The sequence below is a fragment of the Crocodylus siamensis genome, chromosome 10, assembly GCF_052110815.1.
Source record: "Crocodylus siamensis isolate JL-2025a chromosome 10, ASM5211081v1, whole genome shotgun sequence".
In the NCBI taxonomy this organism is placed as follows: Eukaryota; Metazoa; Chordata; order Crocodylia; family Crocodylidae; genus Crocodylus; species Crocodylus siamensis.
Window position 1 is genome coordinate 65,652,695 of NC_143404.1, and position 16,893 is coordinate 65,669,587.

General features: G+C 49.4%; 2 protein-coding genes and 1 long non-coding RNA gene across 4 annotated transcripts in view; 1 reads left to right on the forward strand and 2 right to left on the reverse strand.

Moving 5' to 3' along the window:
* Nucleotides 1–694: 694 nt before the first annotated feature.
* On the reverse strand, nt 695–1,574 carry ATP5F1E (ATP synthase F1 subunit epsilon). The gene is made up of 3 exons (XM_090020759.1): nt 1,415–1,574; nt 1,191–1,317; nt 695–869 (listed from the first exon to the last, which is right to left on the reverse strand). Exons 1-2 carry the CDS (start codon nt 1,444–1,446, stop codon nt 1,194–1,196), a joined length of 156 nt encoding a protein of 51 aa, XP_089876885.1. The 5' UTR covers nt 1,447–1,574; the 3' UTR covers nt 695–869; nt 1,191–1,193.
* A 234-nt stretch (nt 1,575–1,808) lies between these two features.
* The window catches only part of LOC149856748 (uncharacterized), a 28,164-nt gene continuing 13,079 nt past the window's right edge, over nt 1,809–16,893 (forward strand). For both annotated transcript variants that reach the window (XR_016438370.1, XR_016438369.1), the window contains exons 1-2: nt 1,809–3,123; nt 15,408–15,554. This is a non-coding gene — a long non-coding RNA (uncharacterized LOC149856748). The remainder of the gene's footprint in view (nt 3,124–15,407; nt 15,555–16,893) is intronic.
* Nucleotides 6,342–12,776, reverse strand: PIGT (phosphatidylinositol glycan anchor biosynthesis class T). Its single transcript, XM_090020752.1, has 12 exons — nt 12,557–12,776; nt 12,256–12,433; nt 11,476–11,603; nt 10,636–10,736; nt 10,288–10,374; nt 9,744–9,831; nt 9,562–9,659; nt 9,077–9,242; nt 8,530–8,730; nt 7,725–7,890; nt 7,477–7,560; nt 6,342–6,882 (listed from the first exon to the last, which is right to left on the reverse strand). The coding sequence occupies exons 1-12, from the start codon at nt 12,744–12,746 to the stop codon at nt 6,630–6,632; spliced, it is 1,740 nt and encodes a 579-aa protein (XP_089876878.1). The 5' UTR covers nt 12,747–12,776; the 3' UTR covers nt 6,342–6,629.

A 16,893-nucleotide genomic window follows, 5' to 3' on the forward strand; every position in this document is an offset into this window, starting at 1 on the left:
TTCTGGCTGAGTAAGTTTGGATTAACTTTCAATGAGGTGGGTTCACAAAACCTACCAGACATTCTCCTTTCAGAAGTGGTACAAAAAACAAGAGCAAAAAGCAGACAAACAGAACCCCTTTCTACCCCCCCCCCCCCCAAAAAAGCTACCATGGGTACAAGTTTCCTTTGCTTTACGTAGGTTTGGTATGCGCAAATTGACTCTTACATGATGACCCTTTTTCATACCAAAACTCTGTTATATGCGAGGTAAATTCACTCTTATGCAATCGGTGTGGTGGAAGCCTGCAGTTGGCTGCTTTGTGCGGTGCGTTCTGGGAGAGATGCACACCAAAATATAGTCTCTGTGTGGATCTGCACTCCTTGCTCGTTGTCTGTGAAGTGTTTCTGTAGTTGCCATGACCATTATGACAGGGCCCTGCGCTGCTGTTGACAAGTACCAGAATTCCCCTGGAAGATGTGGTAGAAGTGGGGCTGAAGGTCTCGGAACGCATCCCTGTTCGTTGCATTGTAAAGTGGGTTCCCTTGGCGCGAGTTTGAGCTACGCGCCGTTTTCCTGGAATGCATGTGCCGCGCAAAGCAAGGGAAACGCATCCAAATCTTGTTTTCTTTCACTTTAAAATAAAATGAAAATACCTCTAGTATAGAGAAAAGAGGGGGGAGAGACTCAGATTTCCCCAAATAAATCACAATAATTATATTGACGCATCATTTTCTTTATTGGCATGATCCTTTACATGGACAGGCAGAGTTTACAGCAAGCTTGGGGGAAAAAAAAAAAAAAAAGAGAGTTACACCGTGCTCCTGCGGATTGGCGAACTTGACTCCACGTCACGTTTTGTCTGTTTGGTCGTCACCGCAGGTCAGTTCCTATAGGAAATATTATTATTATTAATAAAAAATAAATAAAAATGCAAAAAGCATGTGAATAAAAGTTTCTCAATGCGAGGAACAGGTCACTTGCGTTTATGAGCTGTATTTTCAAACCAAACCTGGCTTTTTGATCCCCCCCAGCCTCGTGCTCCTGCTGCTCAACGTTTTTTCTTTTTAGTGTCAGTTGAGGAGCCTCCCTGCCCAAACCCTAAATCCCCTCCTCCTCCTGCCACAGCTGCTCACGCCCGCTCCCCGCCACAGGCGTCTCCTTCCCTCACCCGCATCCCCCTGGGGTAGCGCCTGCGGCCCCGCACTCACGCTTTACTCCTTCTTAGGCTTCACGATCTTCACGTTGGCGGCCGCCGCCCGCTCTGCCTCGTCCCGGAACTGCGGCTTCATGGCTGCCCGCACGGCGCGGGCGCAGATCTGCGAGAACCGGATGTAGCTGCAACAAAACCACGGGCCGGCATCAGTCCCCCGCGCCGCGGCCTCTCCCCACCCTCCCCTGCCCTGCCCTGCCCTGCCCTGCTCTGCTCCGCTACCTGATCCCGGCCTGTCGCCAGTACGACACCATGGCTGCGGTTGCGGCTACGGCCTGCAAGGTCAGTGCGACGGGCAAGGCCGCACTCAGCAAGAAGCGTCGACCAATCGTCAGGCAAGAACCACCCCCACCTGCCAATCAGTGCTTACGCTACCTCGGTTAGACCCGCCAATCGCCGCTAAGTAGCTGCCTCAGGCCCATCGCAACCAATCAGAACGCCGAGGCTGTCCGGCCAATCAAAGTGCCGCGGCGCTGGGCGGGAACGGCGCTGCAGCCATTTAGAGTGCCGCATGGGCTGGGCGCGGAAGGCGCTGTAGCCAATTAGAGTGCCGCGTAGCTGGGCCTGGAAGGCGGTGCAGCGAATCAACGCCTCTGGCCTGGAGCGGAAGGTGCGGCGTGCTGAGGCGGGGTGGAAGTCTCCAGTCGTTCGCTTGCTTCCCAGCACGGGTCGTTCGGTTCAGGTCTCGCCACAGCTCAGGGGCGTAGTTGAAGCAATCTCCATTTCCTGCGGGTCTGTGCTGTGGTGCTTCTCACCCTCCTCACACCTGACGCCATTGGTGAAGCTTGTGTAGGGGGTGCATACAGGTGCACATGCAGGCCCTGAGATTGGCCGTGATACGTGAGAGAAACGACACCCCACCTCCCCCCACCTTGGAGACCCACCGCAGTATTAGGAGGCACTGGTCGCCCATGTGTATGGCCTTTGGGCAGGGCAAACCAAGGGACCATAGCCTCGTGCCCTGTGAGGAATTTGCATGGTGATGGGTCAACACAGACAATGCAATGAACCTAGAATATTGCTTAGTGTTAAAAAAAAAAACCCTTTTTTCTTCAACTTGTTAATAACTTTGTTCTTTCTTCAATGTAAGGGGCCCCCTGCTCTGTTAGGGGTGGGGTGGCTGTCATAGAGGTTGTTCCGGTTTTCTGCTCCTCTGTCCTCTATGGATATGAAACCTGGCACTTTTATGTCCTCTAAAATTGGAAAAAAAATTCAAGAGTAAAACAGAGGACATAAAGGCATCCGGTTTCGTATCCATAGAGGGCAGAGGACAACCGGACTGTCCTCTGTGATGGCCGCACTATCCAGGGGCCTCTTGGACAACGCCAACTCTCAGTTTGCATTAGTTTTTTTGAGTACAGAAAAATGATGGAACAGTTTTGCTGCTGGAAAGAATACAACAGATCAGAAAGCTTTTCATGCCTTGAATCCCTATTTGAAATCTCAGGGTTTCTCTTGTGAATGGTGCTAACATGCTAGCAACAATCTTGAAAGGATCCCAATGCACCCCAGGATGCCAGCTTGGAAATCATTGCTTTACTGTTAAATAATCATTGGGATAGTTGGTGGAATATTTTTTCCAAAAAAAAATTGCTTGTAATTCACTATTTTTTTTTTTTAAATAGGCGCATCATGTTTAACAGCTAGCTGCCCCAGTAATGTGGCTATGGCACAGTCAACATTTGATTTAAAAAGCTGCTTGTCATGTAATGAAGCTGTTTCTCCAAATGATTAAGTGCTATTATTTTTGCCTAAAGGCTGTTCAGTGTGTGATTTGAAACCTTTTTCAAAATGCACTTGTCAGGAGTGTACTTCAACCTTTTGCTATTGAAGAAATGAATGACAGGAGTGTCAGACTGAAGAAAAGGGATTTCTGCTTCAGCTCAGCCAGTGAATCCTTTGGCTACGTGCGATGTCTTTCCAGGGCCTTGGTAAGTGAAAGAGCTCACTCTGTACTTAAAAGCTCTACAGTACATCTCCACAGGCAGACAAGGTTCTTTGGGTGAATCTGATATCTTTTATTCGACCAACTTAAATAGTTGCAAAAAAATGTTCTTAGCAAGCTTTCGGGTGTAAAAACCCTTTGTCGTGCTGAGGAAGCACGTGCAGTTGGTGTGTGCTCTTCCTGGGTGTCCTTAGACCAGTGGTTCCCAACCTTTTTTGGCCATGACCTGCTGCTGGGAGTGGAGTGCGGTGGCAGCAGCAGCAGCAGGGGTGGCCTGGTGGTAGGGGAGCTCCCGGCATGCAGCGCTGCCGGCATTGCCCCCGTGACCCTCATTTGGGTTGCAACCCAAGGTTGGAACCACTGCCTTAGACCAACACGGCTATAATCCCTACATCTCCATGGCACATGTAAGCTAGCTTTGCTAGCAGCAGTCTGGTAGCATGGAGCTTTCTGCAGTTAATTTGTCCTGATTGAAAGTGAAGTAAGTAAAACAACCCAGACAGAGCTCCATGGTACCTCTGGTAGACTGCTCCTTGTGCCCAAGCCAGCTCTAACCATGACTCCTTTCATATTTTTACCCTATGCTGCAATATGTGGCATCTTGAACGTGTCTTATTACCTCCATGGTACAAAGCAGTTTCAAATATGGGCTATAGTAGTTTGATGATTCTTCTGATTGGTTCCACTGTGGGTTGGGAAGTGACTGACCTCCAGTGATTGTGCAGCCACAGGAGAATTTTTGTATTGTAGCAGGTGTTTTGTATTGTGGGGTATTTGGATGGTTCTTTCAGATGTTCAATGTGTTTCTCTACTGGAGTGTCCTTGTTGCATAAAGGAAGATTGTAGACTGGGCAGGTAGGCATCATTAATGTTCTCAACGCAGTGGTGGGATCCGAGGGCCTGACTGTAGATTATTGGTATTCTTGGAATGATTGCTGGCTTTGTGGACACAAGTATGGTGGTCTATGGTTTTTTATGTAGCCTATCCTCTTGCATAATTTCCTGAACCGTAACAACTACATCATCACTCTAACACTACCAAAGATCCTTAAGACGGATTTAGGTACTTGGATGTAGATCTAGGGGTTGTAAAATATTTCTGTAAAGTATTATGCTTAAGGAATAGGTAGGGGATCCTTTTGAAAGTATAATTATAGTCATGCCAGCAATTCTGGATGACATACATTTCAAGTTTTAGTAAAGAATGACAAAATAAACTTTCTGCCTAATGGAATTTATGTATGGAAAAATCAAGGGAAATTCCAGATTAATGATGAAAAGCACTTAACTAGGAATCAAAAAAAGACACATTCTGTTAAGTTAAATAAACTTAACAGCTGTCCCAAGCAAAATGACAAAACAAATACAAAAAGTGAAAAAGAGCAATAAAGCTGCTTAAGTTTATAAAGGAAGATTCAGCCTGAAAAATCTTGCTTGTTTTATGGGATTAAGAAATAGCTGAAGCATACTAGATATTATGTTTGCTCATTTTTATTGGATACACCTGAATTATTCAAACAATGATAATTATGCCTAATGGCTATTACTCTAGTAGTGGATGAGCATGGGTACAGGCATGCCATGTTGCATATCCCAGTGTTGCATAGGGAAAACGACAAAAGATGTTTCCAGTTAGATAACATTGTACCTTCTTCTTAGAAAGAAGAAAATATCAGATGTACTAAGGTTTCAGGTTCTGTAATCAATAAGTGAACATGCTGTAATTCTATGATTAAGAAATGTGATGTGTTTAAGATTTAGATATTTTAATGTTGTATGAAACTTAAGGGTATACAAGAAATAGCTTAAATATTTTAAACATATTAAAATGTACGGAATAGTCTGGCTAAATGAGATCAGGGCAGTAACTGTTCTTGTTGCAAGGAGCTTTGTTCCTGACTGGTGGAAATAAAAACAAGACGCTGCTCTCCTGATAGGAACCAAGTGTTTGGGTAGGAAGCAAAAGTCTGCATACTGTTTTTCCTGCTTCACACCCCTGGAAACCAGGATTGGAACCTGGAAAAAGGCTCCTCTGCTTTCCTGAGACCTCTCTTGCCTGCTTCCCTTTGTCCTACCTCGCCTCTCCCAGAATCATTTCTAGGAGTGGAAATTTTCCACTCCTAGAAACTTGTGTTTGTACTTGGCCCTAGATTTACTGTCTAAACCTCAAGGGCTCTATTTTAGTGTTTTGGGGCCCCCTTATGGTGGGAAGTTGTTGATGCATAAATGGTTGTAGTGAGTGGGAAGAGACTTCCCGATTGATGGTGGCATCTGCCTTCCAATTTGAAATTGCTTCAAAGGACCTCTAGTGTGCTACTTCCTCAAGGGACTGAGGCAAGCATATTGGTGTATTTGCTTGTTTTTGTGTGTTTTTTTTATAGGAAATATAATAGTGGGGTGGACTGATGCATTTCTTTTGGGGGGTTTTTTGTGCCTGGGCTTGTTAGCTCTCTGATTAGTTTGGAAGAAATCTCAGTAAGGGGGAGAATCTGGCTGTGGAAATTGGGGGGTTCTGCCCTTGTGTCCAGGAGATTCCTCCTGGGATGAATATTTTGTTTGATGAAACAGGTTTTCATATGATCTGGTCCTTGCCTGGAGGCACTGAAGAAGTGACAATCTTTTCCTATCCTAACTTACCAGTGCTGGATGCTTGCACTTCAGTTGTGTCAGAATGTAAATGGACCAATACAAGGGCCAAGCAAGAAGATCCTGGTGTGGCCAACATGGTCCAGGCAAACGCAAAGAATTTATAGTTTCTGCCAAACCCTCAGGGATTGTGTACTACTGGAGGCAAGACTTTGTTCTGATCTCGTGCAGGCTGGCATACTAGAGAAGATGGGTGAGTGCTCTGCTGTGCCCTGCTACAGCAATCTATTATTCATCTTTCCTCCTCTCCTTGAATCTCAGTGTTTCCTTGCCAGCTGAGCTTTATGAGTTGTCTAATTGTCCAACTCCAGCAAACCTCTGCTGTTGAGCTAAGTCTGTGGTGTCCATGCCAAAAGTGTAAGCAATTAATTAGCAGTGGTTGGTGGGGTAGCAGATTTGCTGATGCAATGAGATGTCTCTATGCCTGCAAAGTGAAGAAGGTACTTAATTCACCTTCACAGCTGGCCCATGGAGGGAGAAGAGTTGGAATGACCATTGCTAGAATTGCAGGAGAGTGAAGGAAGTTGGAATTAGTTAAAGAAAAGAACAGTACAGCTATACAAAGCCAGGGGTTTTATTTCTAGCACCTCCTTTTCAGAACATAATAATTTACCCCTCCCCAGAACAGAAGATTTATAGGTCTTCCTTGATCTCTTGGATCTGGTCTTTAGGATAATTCCCACCAACCTCCTTAATGAAAAGTGACTGTTTGGCGTTTGGGGGACAAAATCCAGATCCCTCAGGTAGCAAGTGTCCTACCCCATCAGCCTCCCCTCAGACCCTGGCCATGGCACTTGCACATGGGGGTCAGTGGCAATACCCACAGCACTGGCTGTCTTGGCCTTCTCAGAGGGGAGGAACCCCCCTCATTTTGCGGATGATGTTAGCCAGTTTCTTGGCCAGGCCCCCCCTGCTAGGCTCTTCCACGTGAAAGGTTCTGGTCAGCAGGTTGTAGAAGGAGCCATAGCACACGGCCACCACAGTGCAGGTGAGGCAGATGACATTATATGGCATGCTGAAGTCAGGTGTTGGCAAGTTCACCAGAAGCGGCTCTGTGTAGAGACGCACAAAATAGCTTGAGCCATCAGAAGAAGGAAATCTGGAGATGAAGGCAACAGGGGGTGTTAGTCCATGCACAACGTTCTAGCAAGACCCTTCCTAGCACTATCGTGAACATGGACTGCCTACTAATGCTTCTGAATGTGCCTGTCCCCCACGCAGAAGTTGAGCTTCTCTTTCCAGTCGGCATCAGAATGGATGCCTGGGAATCTCTGAAAACCCGTCATGAACCTCCATTCCCTCAGAAGAGGCTGACATGTCAGAAGGTGAAGTGTATGCAGAAAGAACCACTCATTTGGGCACAAGACTGAACCAGATGAGGGAGAGGGCTTGCAGAGAGGAGCCACTCCAGACTCTGCTAGTACATGGGGGATGTTCTGGATGCCTTGTAGGAGAAAAAGCATATATAAGGGAACTGGACTTTCCCTCAATACTGCTCCAGGGGGTAGGGGGGAGGTGCAACTCTTCTCAACAGAGACTCCTATGAGTCAACTCCAGTGACTCAGCTTCTGCCTGCAAGTTGCTTCTACCAGATGCAAGAACAGCTCAGTGACTATCTAGGAACCCCAGCCCCAAACAAGTGATCTCTCCTTCCCTTCCTCTCCCTTGAAGCCCAGAGAGAAGACACACTCACAGTGAGGTGAAGAGAGGACTCTCCTCTACAGCTACAGCTTTTGCTGCAATGGTACTTGGCACCAGGACACTCAGGACAGATGGACTAAGGAGACAAAGGATGTGTTAGCTTCAATCCTGCTAGAAAACACAGTGCGTGCAGAATGCATCCCCAGAAACCAGATGCTGAGTGCTATAATGGACACCGAACAGGCAAGCCCTACAGAAGCATGCTCCATAAGCTACCCCAAAGCTGGGGCAGGTGTTTACCTCACGTAAAAGCCGTGGTTGGGGTCAGGGGTGTACTCTGTCCATTTCAGTAAGGCTCTCTCAAATTGGATGGTGATCTTGGTGGCAGAGTTTGCTGGGAGCTGGATCAGCATCTCCAGAAGATGGGGCCGCCTTCGGTCCTGAGCTGGCTGGTAGTGGATGTAACCTAATACAGAGACATGGGATCCTGGGATTCTTCCACTGTACAGCTTACCACTTGCGTGCTACTGTTGCGTCCATCCTCCCCAGCCACACAAAGTGACCCAGAGAGCAAAACTATCCAAATAATACAAGCTTGCACCTCAAGTTAAACTTAAAAGGCAAACTACTGAACTGGCTAGGTACTTCAGACAGGGGTTACTGAAATAACAGTGCAGCTCTTGGGAGCTGGAGCTGCAAGGAGCACATCTTTTGTCCCCACTTATTTTACATGTTGCTGTCTAGACATAGCAAAATATCCCAAAACAAAGACCTTCTACTGGACACACTTGTCCCCTGGGAGAGGATGAGAAAACAAAGCAATGCTGATGGTTGGCTGCTGTGATGCTTAATGCACTAATGAAACACGGTCTCAACCTAGTTTCTGACCAGGGTATAAGAGCCCACATAGAACAGACTATTCTGAGCTCAGGCTGTATGTCCTGAAGCAGAGGTATTTTTTCTGTTATTAACTTTTCCCAAGCACTCATGTACTAGGCACTCTCCCACTGATTTACCAGGAACCTAGGTAAAGACTGAACTGTTTCTGGAATGTTATCCTAATGCCAGGGGACCCAGAATAGTCTCTCAGGGAGGGTCTCCTTACTTGGCTTGTTCTCCTTCCCCTTGGTGATGATGGTCAGAGTGTGAATGTACAATCTCAGGTACCAGGGCACTGTCTCCAGTAGTATCACAGGGAAGGCACGGTGGGGATGAGTGTTATAGATCAGGGTGCTGATTTCTCCAGTCTGCAGGCCGTATCCACTCACATAGCGTTGAGCATGGAGCACTGGTGTTGAGAGATCAGCTGCAAATGGGAAACAGCAGCCAATGTCCAGAACCCAGCTCTACTTCTGAACCCAAGTGCCCTCCTACCACTCAGCACAGAGCTCAGGGGACAGACACTTCCCACTTACATGACTGTTGATGTTTCCCACCCTATCCTGAAGCAGAAGAGGGGGAATTTCTACAGAGTGGGGTGGGAGAGGGCCAGTTGCATAGTCTCAGACTTTTCTTTCCCAACAAGAACACAATCCGCTTCCTTTGCAAGACCCTCGCGTACCCTCATTCCTGCTGCTGGGGAACTCCATCCACCCCAGGCTGGCATGTGGCAGACTGGAGTCCACAAGCAGAATGCACCGGAGGTTACCCACCACTGTCTTGGGGCCGTTTCCATTTCAGCTGCACGTTGAGGCTGCGAGATGTGTTGAAGAGAGCTGGGCTCAGCAAGTCATACACTGCATAGGTTCTCCTGTCTCCTAGGACAACTGCTTCATGCACAGACAGTGGAGCTGGGGTCACTTCCAGCAACTCGTTCCCCTGAGAATGCAAGCAGACTGGATGGAAGAGAAAGCAACACCTGCCATCAGTCCATCTAAGGAGGGGACTGGCTCGAACATGCCCAGCTCTGTGTCTCTGCTGACACTGCTGAAGGATCCCTTGCTTCCAGACACTTCTGCCAAGTGGCCACCAGAATCCTTTCACAAGGATCCCATTACCACAGACAACCTGGGTGGTGGCATGCCAGGGCTTTGGCTCTAATCTCATCTGGGGATGGCAGACAACCGACAGGCAATCACAGTTCCTTCTTGCAGGAGGCTCTCTCAGCTATATGGGATGAGATGTGAACAAGTGTTACCTGATCCTTGCTAGAGATGTCCACATAGATTTTGCTCTCAGAGGCCAGGGGACAAGCTTCAGTGAGAGTACGTGAAAACATCTTAAAAAGAGACCAGTCTGGGAAAGACAGACACACAAGTCAGCCAGAATGAGAGTGAAGGTAGCTCCTTCTCCTGCCATATACTGCAGATTACTTGTTACCTTTTTTTCCTTGACCACTGGAGAAGGTGTCAAAGACCACAGTGAGAGTTTGTCGGAGCTCCCAGGAAATGCTGAGGCATGAAACATCCTGGTGAAGATGGCAAGACAAACAAAAGACTATTCAATACAAATTCACTTTCCCAAAGGGCAAGATGCATTGTGATGAGCCATGAGACACATTTTAGAGTCCCGAGGGGACTAATTATGGAGTGGAACATGGCAACACAAAGGCTGGAGATGAAGAGAATCCCATCTAGCCCATTCCCCAGGGGACAAGGTAGAGTGGTTCCCTAGAATGCATCTTCCAGGGCTTTGTCTGGCAGTTTCTAGCATTGCAAGAAATGAGGCTTCCCCCATTTTCTCCTGGAAACTGCTCTGAACACTACTAGAGCTCTGTATTTGGTAACAACCCCCAATATCTGAGCCATACGCTTCATTCCAAAAGCACTGGGATCTTATTAGGCTACTGCAAGATGCCTCCTAACTGTATTCCTGGAGATGCATAAGAAAGATGCGAAAAGAACAAATTCAGGCCCAGACTCACCCTGCAGATGGGGCGGATATGCACTGCCTGCGAGTGGTAGCTGCTATGGAACAAGCGTTCAGCCTTCAGCAACACAGCAAGACCAGCCTGCAGAACATAAAGGAGAAAATGCTATTAAATACCCAGCAGCAATCTGCAAAGGGGCTGGGGAATGTGTCCGAAAGGCTTGGAAGGACCTACTGAGGGCTTCAAAGCTCCAAATTTCCTGTCTCCCTGCTCCTACTGCAATAGAAGCATGATACCAGTGGATACTACAGGCATCTGGTACCATTTGCTGTTTAAGAACTTAGGCCCAAGGACTTGGTGATGACTTGGTCAGGTAGCACAAACCCTGGGCTGGGCTCTCACCTTTGAGCTGCATGGCAGCAGCTTCTTCCAAGGAGTGAGATTCTCGGTGCAGACGACCTCGCGGGGCAGGACAGCATATCTCAGGAGGCGGTGATCTGTGACTGAGATGGGAAGTGGAGGTTAAGCAGCCTGGGGCTAGTATGATCACATGTGCTAAAGTAGAGCTACTCTATCATCTGGCTGATCACGCTTAGGAAGAGTCTAGAATCCCTTGAAGAGATCACTTTCAGTATGGATCCTGAAGACCAGCTAAGTGCATCTCTGCAAGACAGAGTCCTCTCCTTGTTGAATAAACAAGGACATCTCCTGTCTTCAATTACAACGGTCTGTAATCCTTGTGCAGAAGGGAAACAGGTCCTGTATGACAGGGTTTTTTGCATAATATCTTATGCTAAGAAGAGTACCTTGAGTTCACTGGTTCAAATCTAGTTCCAGTTAGTGGGGACTGGAAATAGCTTCCAGCTGCCCAAGAACCTGAAAAAAATGTGGGGCTTCAGTCTCATTCTGACAGTAATGTAGCTCCCTGCATGCTTGTTACTGCCACAGCTGGAACTAACTGACCTTGTTCTCAGCACAGTCAGAAGACCTCCCCCTAGAAGTGGTCTTTCCAGAGATGAATTGAGGCAAAACTAGCATCATTGCTGCCCTTGCTGTTTCTGTCTACTAGATCTCAGCCATTCCAAGTTCACTTGCCAGAACAGTGTTTTGGTTGTCAGCATCCTCACTCCTCCTAGGACCTTGCTCTGTGCCACCCATAGCAAAGCAAGCAATGCCTGGAGCTCCCCACACAGGCTAAAGTCCCCCTCCTCCACCCCCGCATAAGTACAAGTCTTGTCTCACCATTGGCTAGGCCCAGAGGTTTGAATGATGCTGTTGGAGTGACAGTGTTGGTGGAGTCAATGAAGTTCAGAGAGGCACAGAATGTCCCTGAAAGCATGTTGCTGAGCTCTTTCCAAGACTTGTCAACACTGAACAACAAGAAAGCCACAGATTACACCACTGGCCCTCTTCCCCAGATGTAAAAGGTCTGCGGGAAGTGAAGTTTCATATCAGGTGCTTGGAAAATGAACAGACCATTGCAAGGAGAAAAATGTTAAGATATGCAACCACAACTATCATTGGGCAGTTATTGAGCAAGGGCAAGGCCCCGGTAGCAGGGGGCACGGTCAGCTTCCTTGGATCTCTTGAGTGTATTTTAACAAACTACTTCCTTTCCTTGTATTGGTAGGACCTTGATGGTGTCCTTGTCCCCCTGCTTTGGCAAATTAAACTGTGTTTTGGATGCTTTGGCCACTTGCGCCTGTAGCTAGGGGGAGGCTGGTTCCCGACGTTTTTAAGAACAGGTGGGACAAACCCTTGCTTAGGGCAGTCTAGGCAAGGTGCTCCTGCCTGGACCAGTGGCTGGGTTAGACAACCACCTGCAGTCCCTTCCAGCCCTGCTTTTCTGTGCTTCTAGATTCCCATGCAGTGAGCCTGCACGCGCACTTCTATGCTGCGAGAGGCACCCGAGCCAGCTGGTTCAAAACCAGACCAAGTCTGTTTGTGTGGGCTGCCGTTTGAGGCGTGATAGCTGCACCCCCACTCAAATGGGAGAGGGGACCCAGGCTTGGAAAGACTTACTCAGTGACTGAGTCCTGGAACCAGACCCAGAGCTCGGCCCCAGCTGGGGCCTGCAGGTGAGGCTGCCCCCAGGTCCGCGTGCGCCAGAAGCCTTGGGTGAGGGACAGGTGCAGCTCACGCACAGAGTACTTGGAGATGAGCTGCCCCAGGGCCTTGGGGAAGAGCCTGTAGTGAGAGACTAGGGAGGGCCAAGGTTGCACACCTGTGAGCACAGCTATGCCAGCAGGCCCCGCCCCTTCCACTCACCTCGGCCAGGCCCCGCCCCCTTCCATTCACCCCTCCTGAGCCAGGCTCCGCCCACCTCCCTCCCGCTGCAGCTCCGAGTCCCAGCGGGTCCGGAACTGGAAGGTGGCGGCGAGGTCTCCGGACGGCAGCGGGCTGAGCAGCAGCTCCTCCCGTAGGCTGTCCTGGGGCGGCTTCAACACTGCCTGCCCGGAGCCGCCGCGGGCCCCCAGCAGGAGCAGGAGCCCCAGTACCGCGGCCCCCTCCATTCCCGGGGCTTCCGCTTCCGGCTCGCTCGCTCGCCCAATGGCGAGGTACTTCCGGCGCCGACCATAGACACGCCCCGGTCTGGGCGCGGGCGAGGGCGAGGTTGTCTTCCGCGCGCTCCTGCCCTGTTCGGCGGCTGCTGTTCGCGCCTAGTTGTCCTAGGACGTGTCACCACGTGCGAGGTCGGCGCAACTAGAGACCTCGTCCAAGGCTGGTTTCTCAGGCCCCTGCTATGTTACCTGCATTGCACAATTCACTGGTCAGTCACGCAATAAATGTAGACTGGCCACAGATGCCAGGTAATTGTCACATGCTAACAATGACACTCCAGCTATAACAAAAAAGCCAACCAGCTTGAAAGTTAGGGCTTGAAGGCAGGTCACAACTCCAGAGGTGGTTTCTATGCAGCTTTAATCCGAGCATGTAGCAGGGCCCTCAGGCCCCCTGTCCACATTACATGTATTACACATTGTGGCTGCTGTTGCTGCATTTGTAGAGTTACCATGTGCCTGGGTTTTCCCAGACATGTCCTCTTTTTGGATCCTCTGATTTCCACTTGGGCATCTTTTTGAAATCTGAACAGATGTCTGGGATTTTGCTCCACTCTGTTGGTGGGAGCAGTGGGAGGGTAATTGGAGGGAGTGGGGCATACATGGCCAGCGCGCAACCAGGGAGGGGGGTGGGACTAGGCTCGGCAGCTAGATGCAGGTAAATGTATGGGGAGCAGGGTTGGAGGGATGGGGTTTGGGGACAGTCGGGAGTGAAGGGTGGCAAGGATGGCAGGCTGTGGGTCAGGAGTGAGGGGCAACAGGATGGCCGGAGGGGTGGGGAACTGTGGGTCAGGAATGAGGGTCACTGACAGGGCCAGGGGATTGCAGGTTAGGACTAAGGGTGACCAGCATAGCCAGGGGGCGAGGGACTGTCTGTTGGGAGAGGGTTACCAGCAGGGGTGGGGGGCTGCCGGTTGGGAGTGAGGGGCGGTGGCTAATGCCAGGGGGCTCTGGGTTGGGACTGAGGTGTCCCTCTGACAGGTGTCTTTTTTTTGGAACTGGAAATATGGTAACCCTATGCACTTGCTAATGAGAGCCAGAATCAGGGGCAGGCTAATAATCTATGGGAAAGGCATTGGCACACATTTGGGATCACTTGTTCCTGTGGACTCAGCACTAGGTCAGGTCTATTCTTAGTCTGAAACTATGGTACCTGCAATGGGAAAAATTCAGAGCACCACAAAGCCCCTCAATATTACCACCAGCATTGTTTCAATGGGGTGTTCATTTGCCACATCACATGTTATAGATGGCTAAGGAGATTGTTCTGCCTGTTTTCAGGTTGGGCAGAAGTCTGGGCTGGGAACTGGGTCTGAATTGCTTTAGGGTCTGAAATGTGAGTTCATCTCCTAGGGAGGTTTGCCTTTGCAGACTGGTAATATGCACTTCAACCCTGCCTCACTTGGCTCTTCCTTTGGCTCCTTCTGAGACCAACCAATGCTAAAGGCCTCATGCCCCTATCCCCATGACTTTCTTTCAGTAACACACACACCCTGATTGCTTGTTTGGCAGGAGTGTTATTTCTCTGTAGGCTGCTGTTAAACATTTGTCTAGACAGGCTAGGGGAGACTAAGGTCCAGTGAGGAGGCTTGCAGGGACTGGGTACAGCTGTGGCTAGGACTCGCTTCCTAGCTTGGGTGAGTGAAGCAGGAGTATTAGCAGTGAAGCCTGAATAATTAATTGCTGGAGCCTACGATATCCCTCTGCTTCCAAGCTCCTCTTTTGCTCCCCTGGCTGAATCAGAATGGGGAGGGGAGGTCATCTCCATTCCTTGAGGGCAGCAGCTCAGGAGGGGGACACTACTCAGGCTTTCCAGAGCAAGAATCAAACAGCCAGCAGCCTTCTTTCCTCTCATGCTGGCAGGTCCATGCAGTGGCAGGGCAAAGAGAGAGCAGGGAACTTGCCGGTAGCTTCTGGCCACCTGCTGTTGAGGGCTATCCTGGAGTCAGCTGTACCCAGTCCCTGCAGGTCCTCCTTATCCGACTGCACCACTGGGTCTCAGCCCCTTCCTCACTGGTGTCCCAGCTGGTCAGGTCTGTGGAGGTTGAGGATGGGGATGAGGTCTGCGACTTGATCTCAGCCATGTCAGGCACTTGCAGGGTGAACTCCTCCTAACATAGTGTCAGAGAAGACACTGTGGTATGCCTTGTTATCTTGCCTGCTGGAACCAGGAAAGACTTGGGGCATGGGCAGCACCATGACTGAAATGCTGCTTGAAGGAGGGGGAAGAGCCCTGAGGTGACAAGCTGTCAGGGTTGAAAGCTTAGCTCTATTTCACCAGTAGGAGGCATGGGGAAGAATTCTGCTTCTGTTTCCAAGGTACCTGGGCATTTGACCCTGTGCTGTTCACAACATGTGTGCTGACAGTCCTGCACATGGTACTCTGACCCCCTCCTTGTGTGCAACTTGAGCCATCAGCCTCCTTCCCCCCAAGGCTGTTTGGACTGGGAACTCCTCAGTGCCAGAACCACTGTTCTTTCCCTGCAGCACTGAGTATGGTGGCACTCACTGGATTATCTGCACTCCTCCCCCTCATCACTGCTCTACGACCCGCACAGACACCTTCCTCCCCAGCACTGGCCAGCACTTACATCTCCTGTGCTCTATTTGCAGGTGGGACACAGGGAAGAAGAAATCTACCTCCTGCTGGAAAACCTCCTCAAAGAACTGCTGCTGCACCTGGTCTGAGTCCAGTCACCACTGCCCGTGCTCCATGTTGGCCAGAGAAGAATGAGATGAGAGATCAGGCCCAAGATAGAGGTAAGATGGGATCTGGGGGACCTTTCACAGCAAAAGGAAACTGCCCTCTTCCTGTTCATTCAGTGTTCTGCTCCATTTTACCTGTAGGGAGTGTATGCTGATTTGCTAGCTGGGGGGGCAGTGTATGCCAGGAGTCACTGACTGAATGTAACCTGGAGTCAGCAACAACCTCCTAACGTGGACATCTGTGCCACCTTCCTCCTTCTGGTCTCCAGGCACTCTGTAGCCTGTAAGGAGCGCTCCTCTCCCCTATGGGAGAAGATTAGTATTGTTAGACCCATTCTCCAGAGGGGGAAACTGAGGCAGGGAGTGTGAAAAGCCTTGCCTAAGATCAGACTGTCAGGAAAGAACTGAGTTCTTGTAACACACAGTCCTCTTCTAGCCAGTAGTAGTGAAAAAAAAGGTGACATTCAGTGCTCTGCCCTATGCAGCAGGGAGTCTCCAGGGTGTATGACACAGTAGAGTCACAGCTCTGGCCTTTCTCACTCTGCTGCCTGGGGCAGATTTACTGAGTGAGTTGACTCGCAAGGGGAACAAGCATTCTCATCTTACTGAACTGAGAAATGTCTCAGGAAATAACATGGAATTAGCTACCACCAGCCATGCCTGCAGATACCTCCTGGCTTAGTTCATGAACACAGCTCCATCTTCTCACAGGGTCTTCTTTATTTACACACAGCCAGTCTAGATCCTGCTAGTACAAACATGTATATTCCTTTAATTCTTCTCATGGCTCAGCTGCACCACTGGCAGTGACAGGGAGATGGCCAGAGGCTGGAGTTCTCTGCTGAGAACCAGAAGTCTGAGGGCCAATTCCTCCTGTGTCTGGTAGGGGCCTGACTTAAGATCTTCCTCCAGAGCATCAAGGACCAAAACTCCCTGAGAGCAAAGAACTTGAAGCACAGCAAAGAACTTGAAGCACATCCTGCTCATTCCAGCAGCTGCCTGGATGCTCCCAAGCTGGAGTCTCACCTCCACCAGTCCAGACTTCCTCCTTGCTGCTCTCCGTCAGGCTGACACAAGGAAACTGTGATGACCGAATCAAGCAGTATAGGAACCATGGAAAGCAAACAGATACCCCTGACTGTTTTTCATTCCCCATCTTCACTCCCCATTTACCTTTCTGGTCCTCCTCTTTTTCATCCTGCCTTACTTTTTGTCCATTGTCTTTTCTCTTTCTGTACTTCATTGTCAAGTGCTACCTGCTAGATGTGCACAAGCAATTCAAGTGTAAATCAGTAAAGCAGACATGCAAACTGAGTGCAATTATTTGAATATTTAGCCATATTTGTTATCTGTTGATCCTAGGAAAAAAGATGAAAATTCAGCATGAATTTGC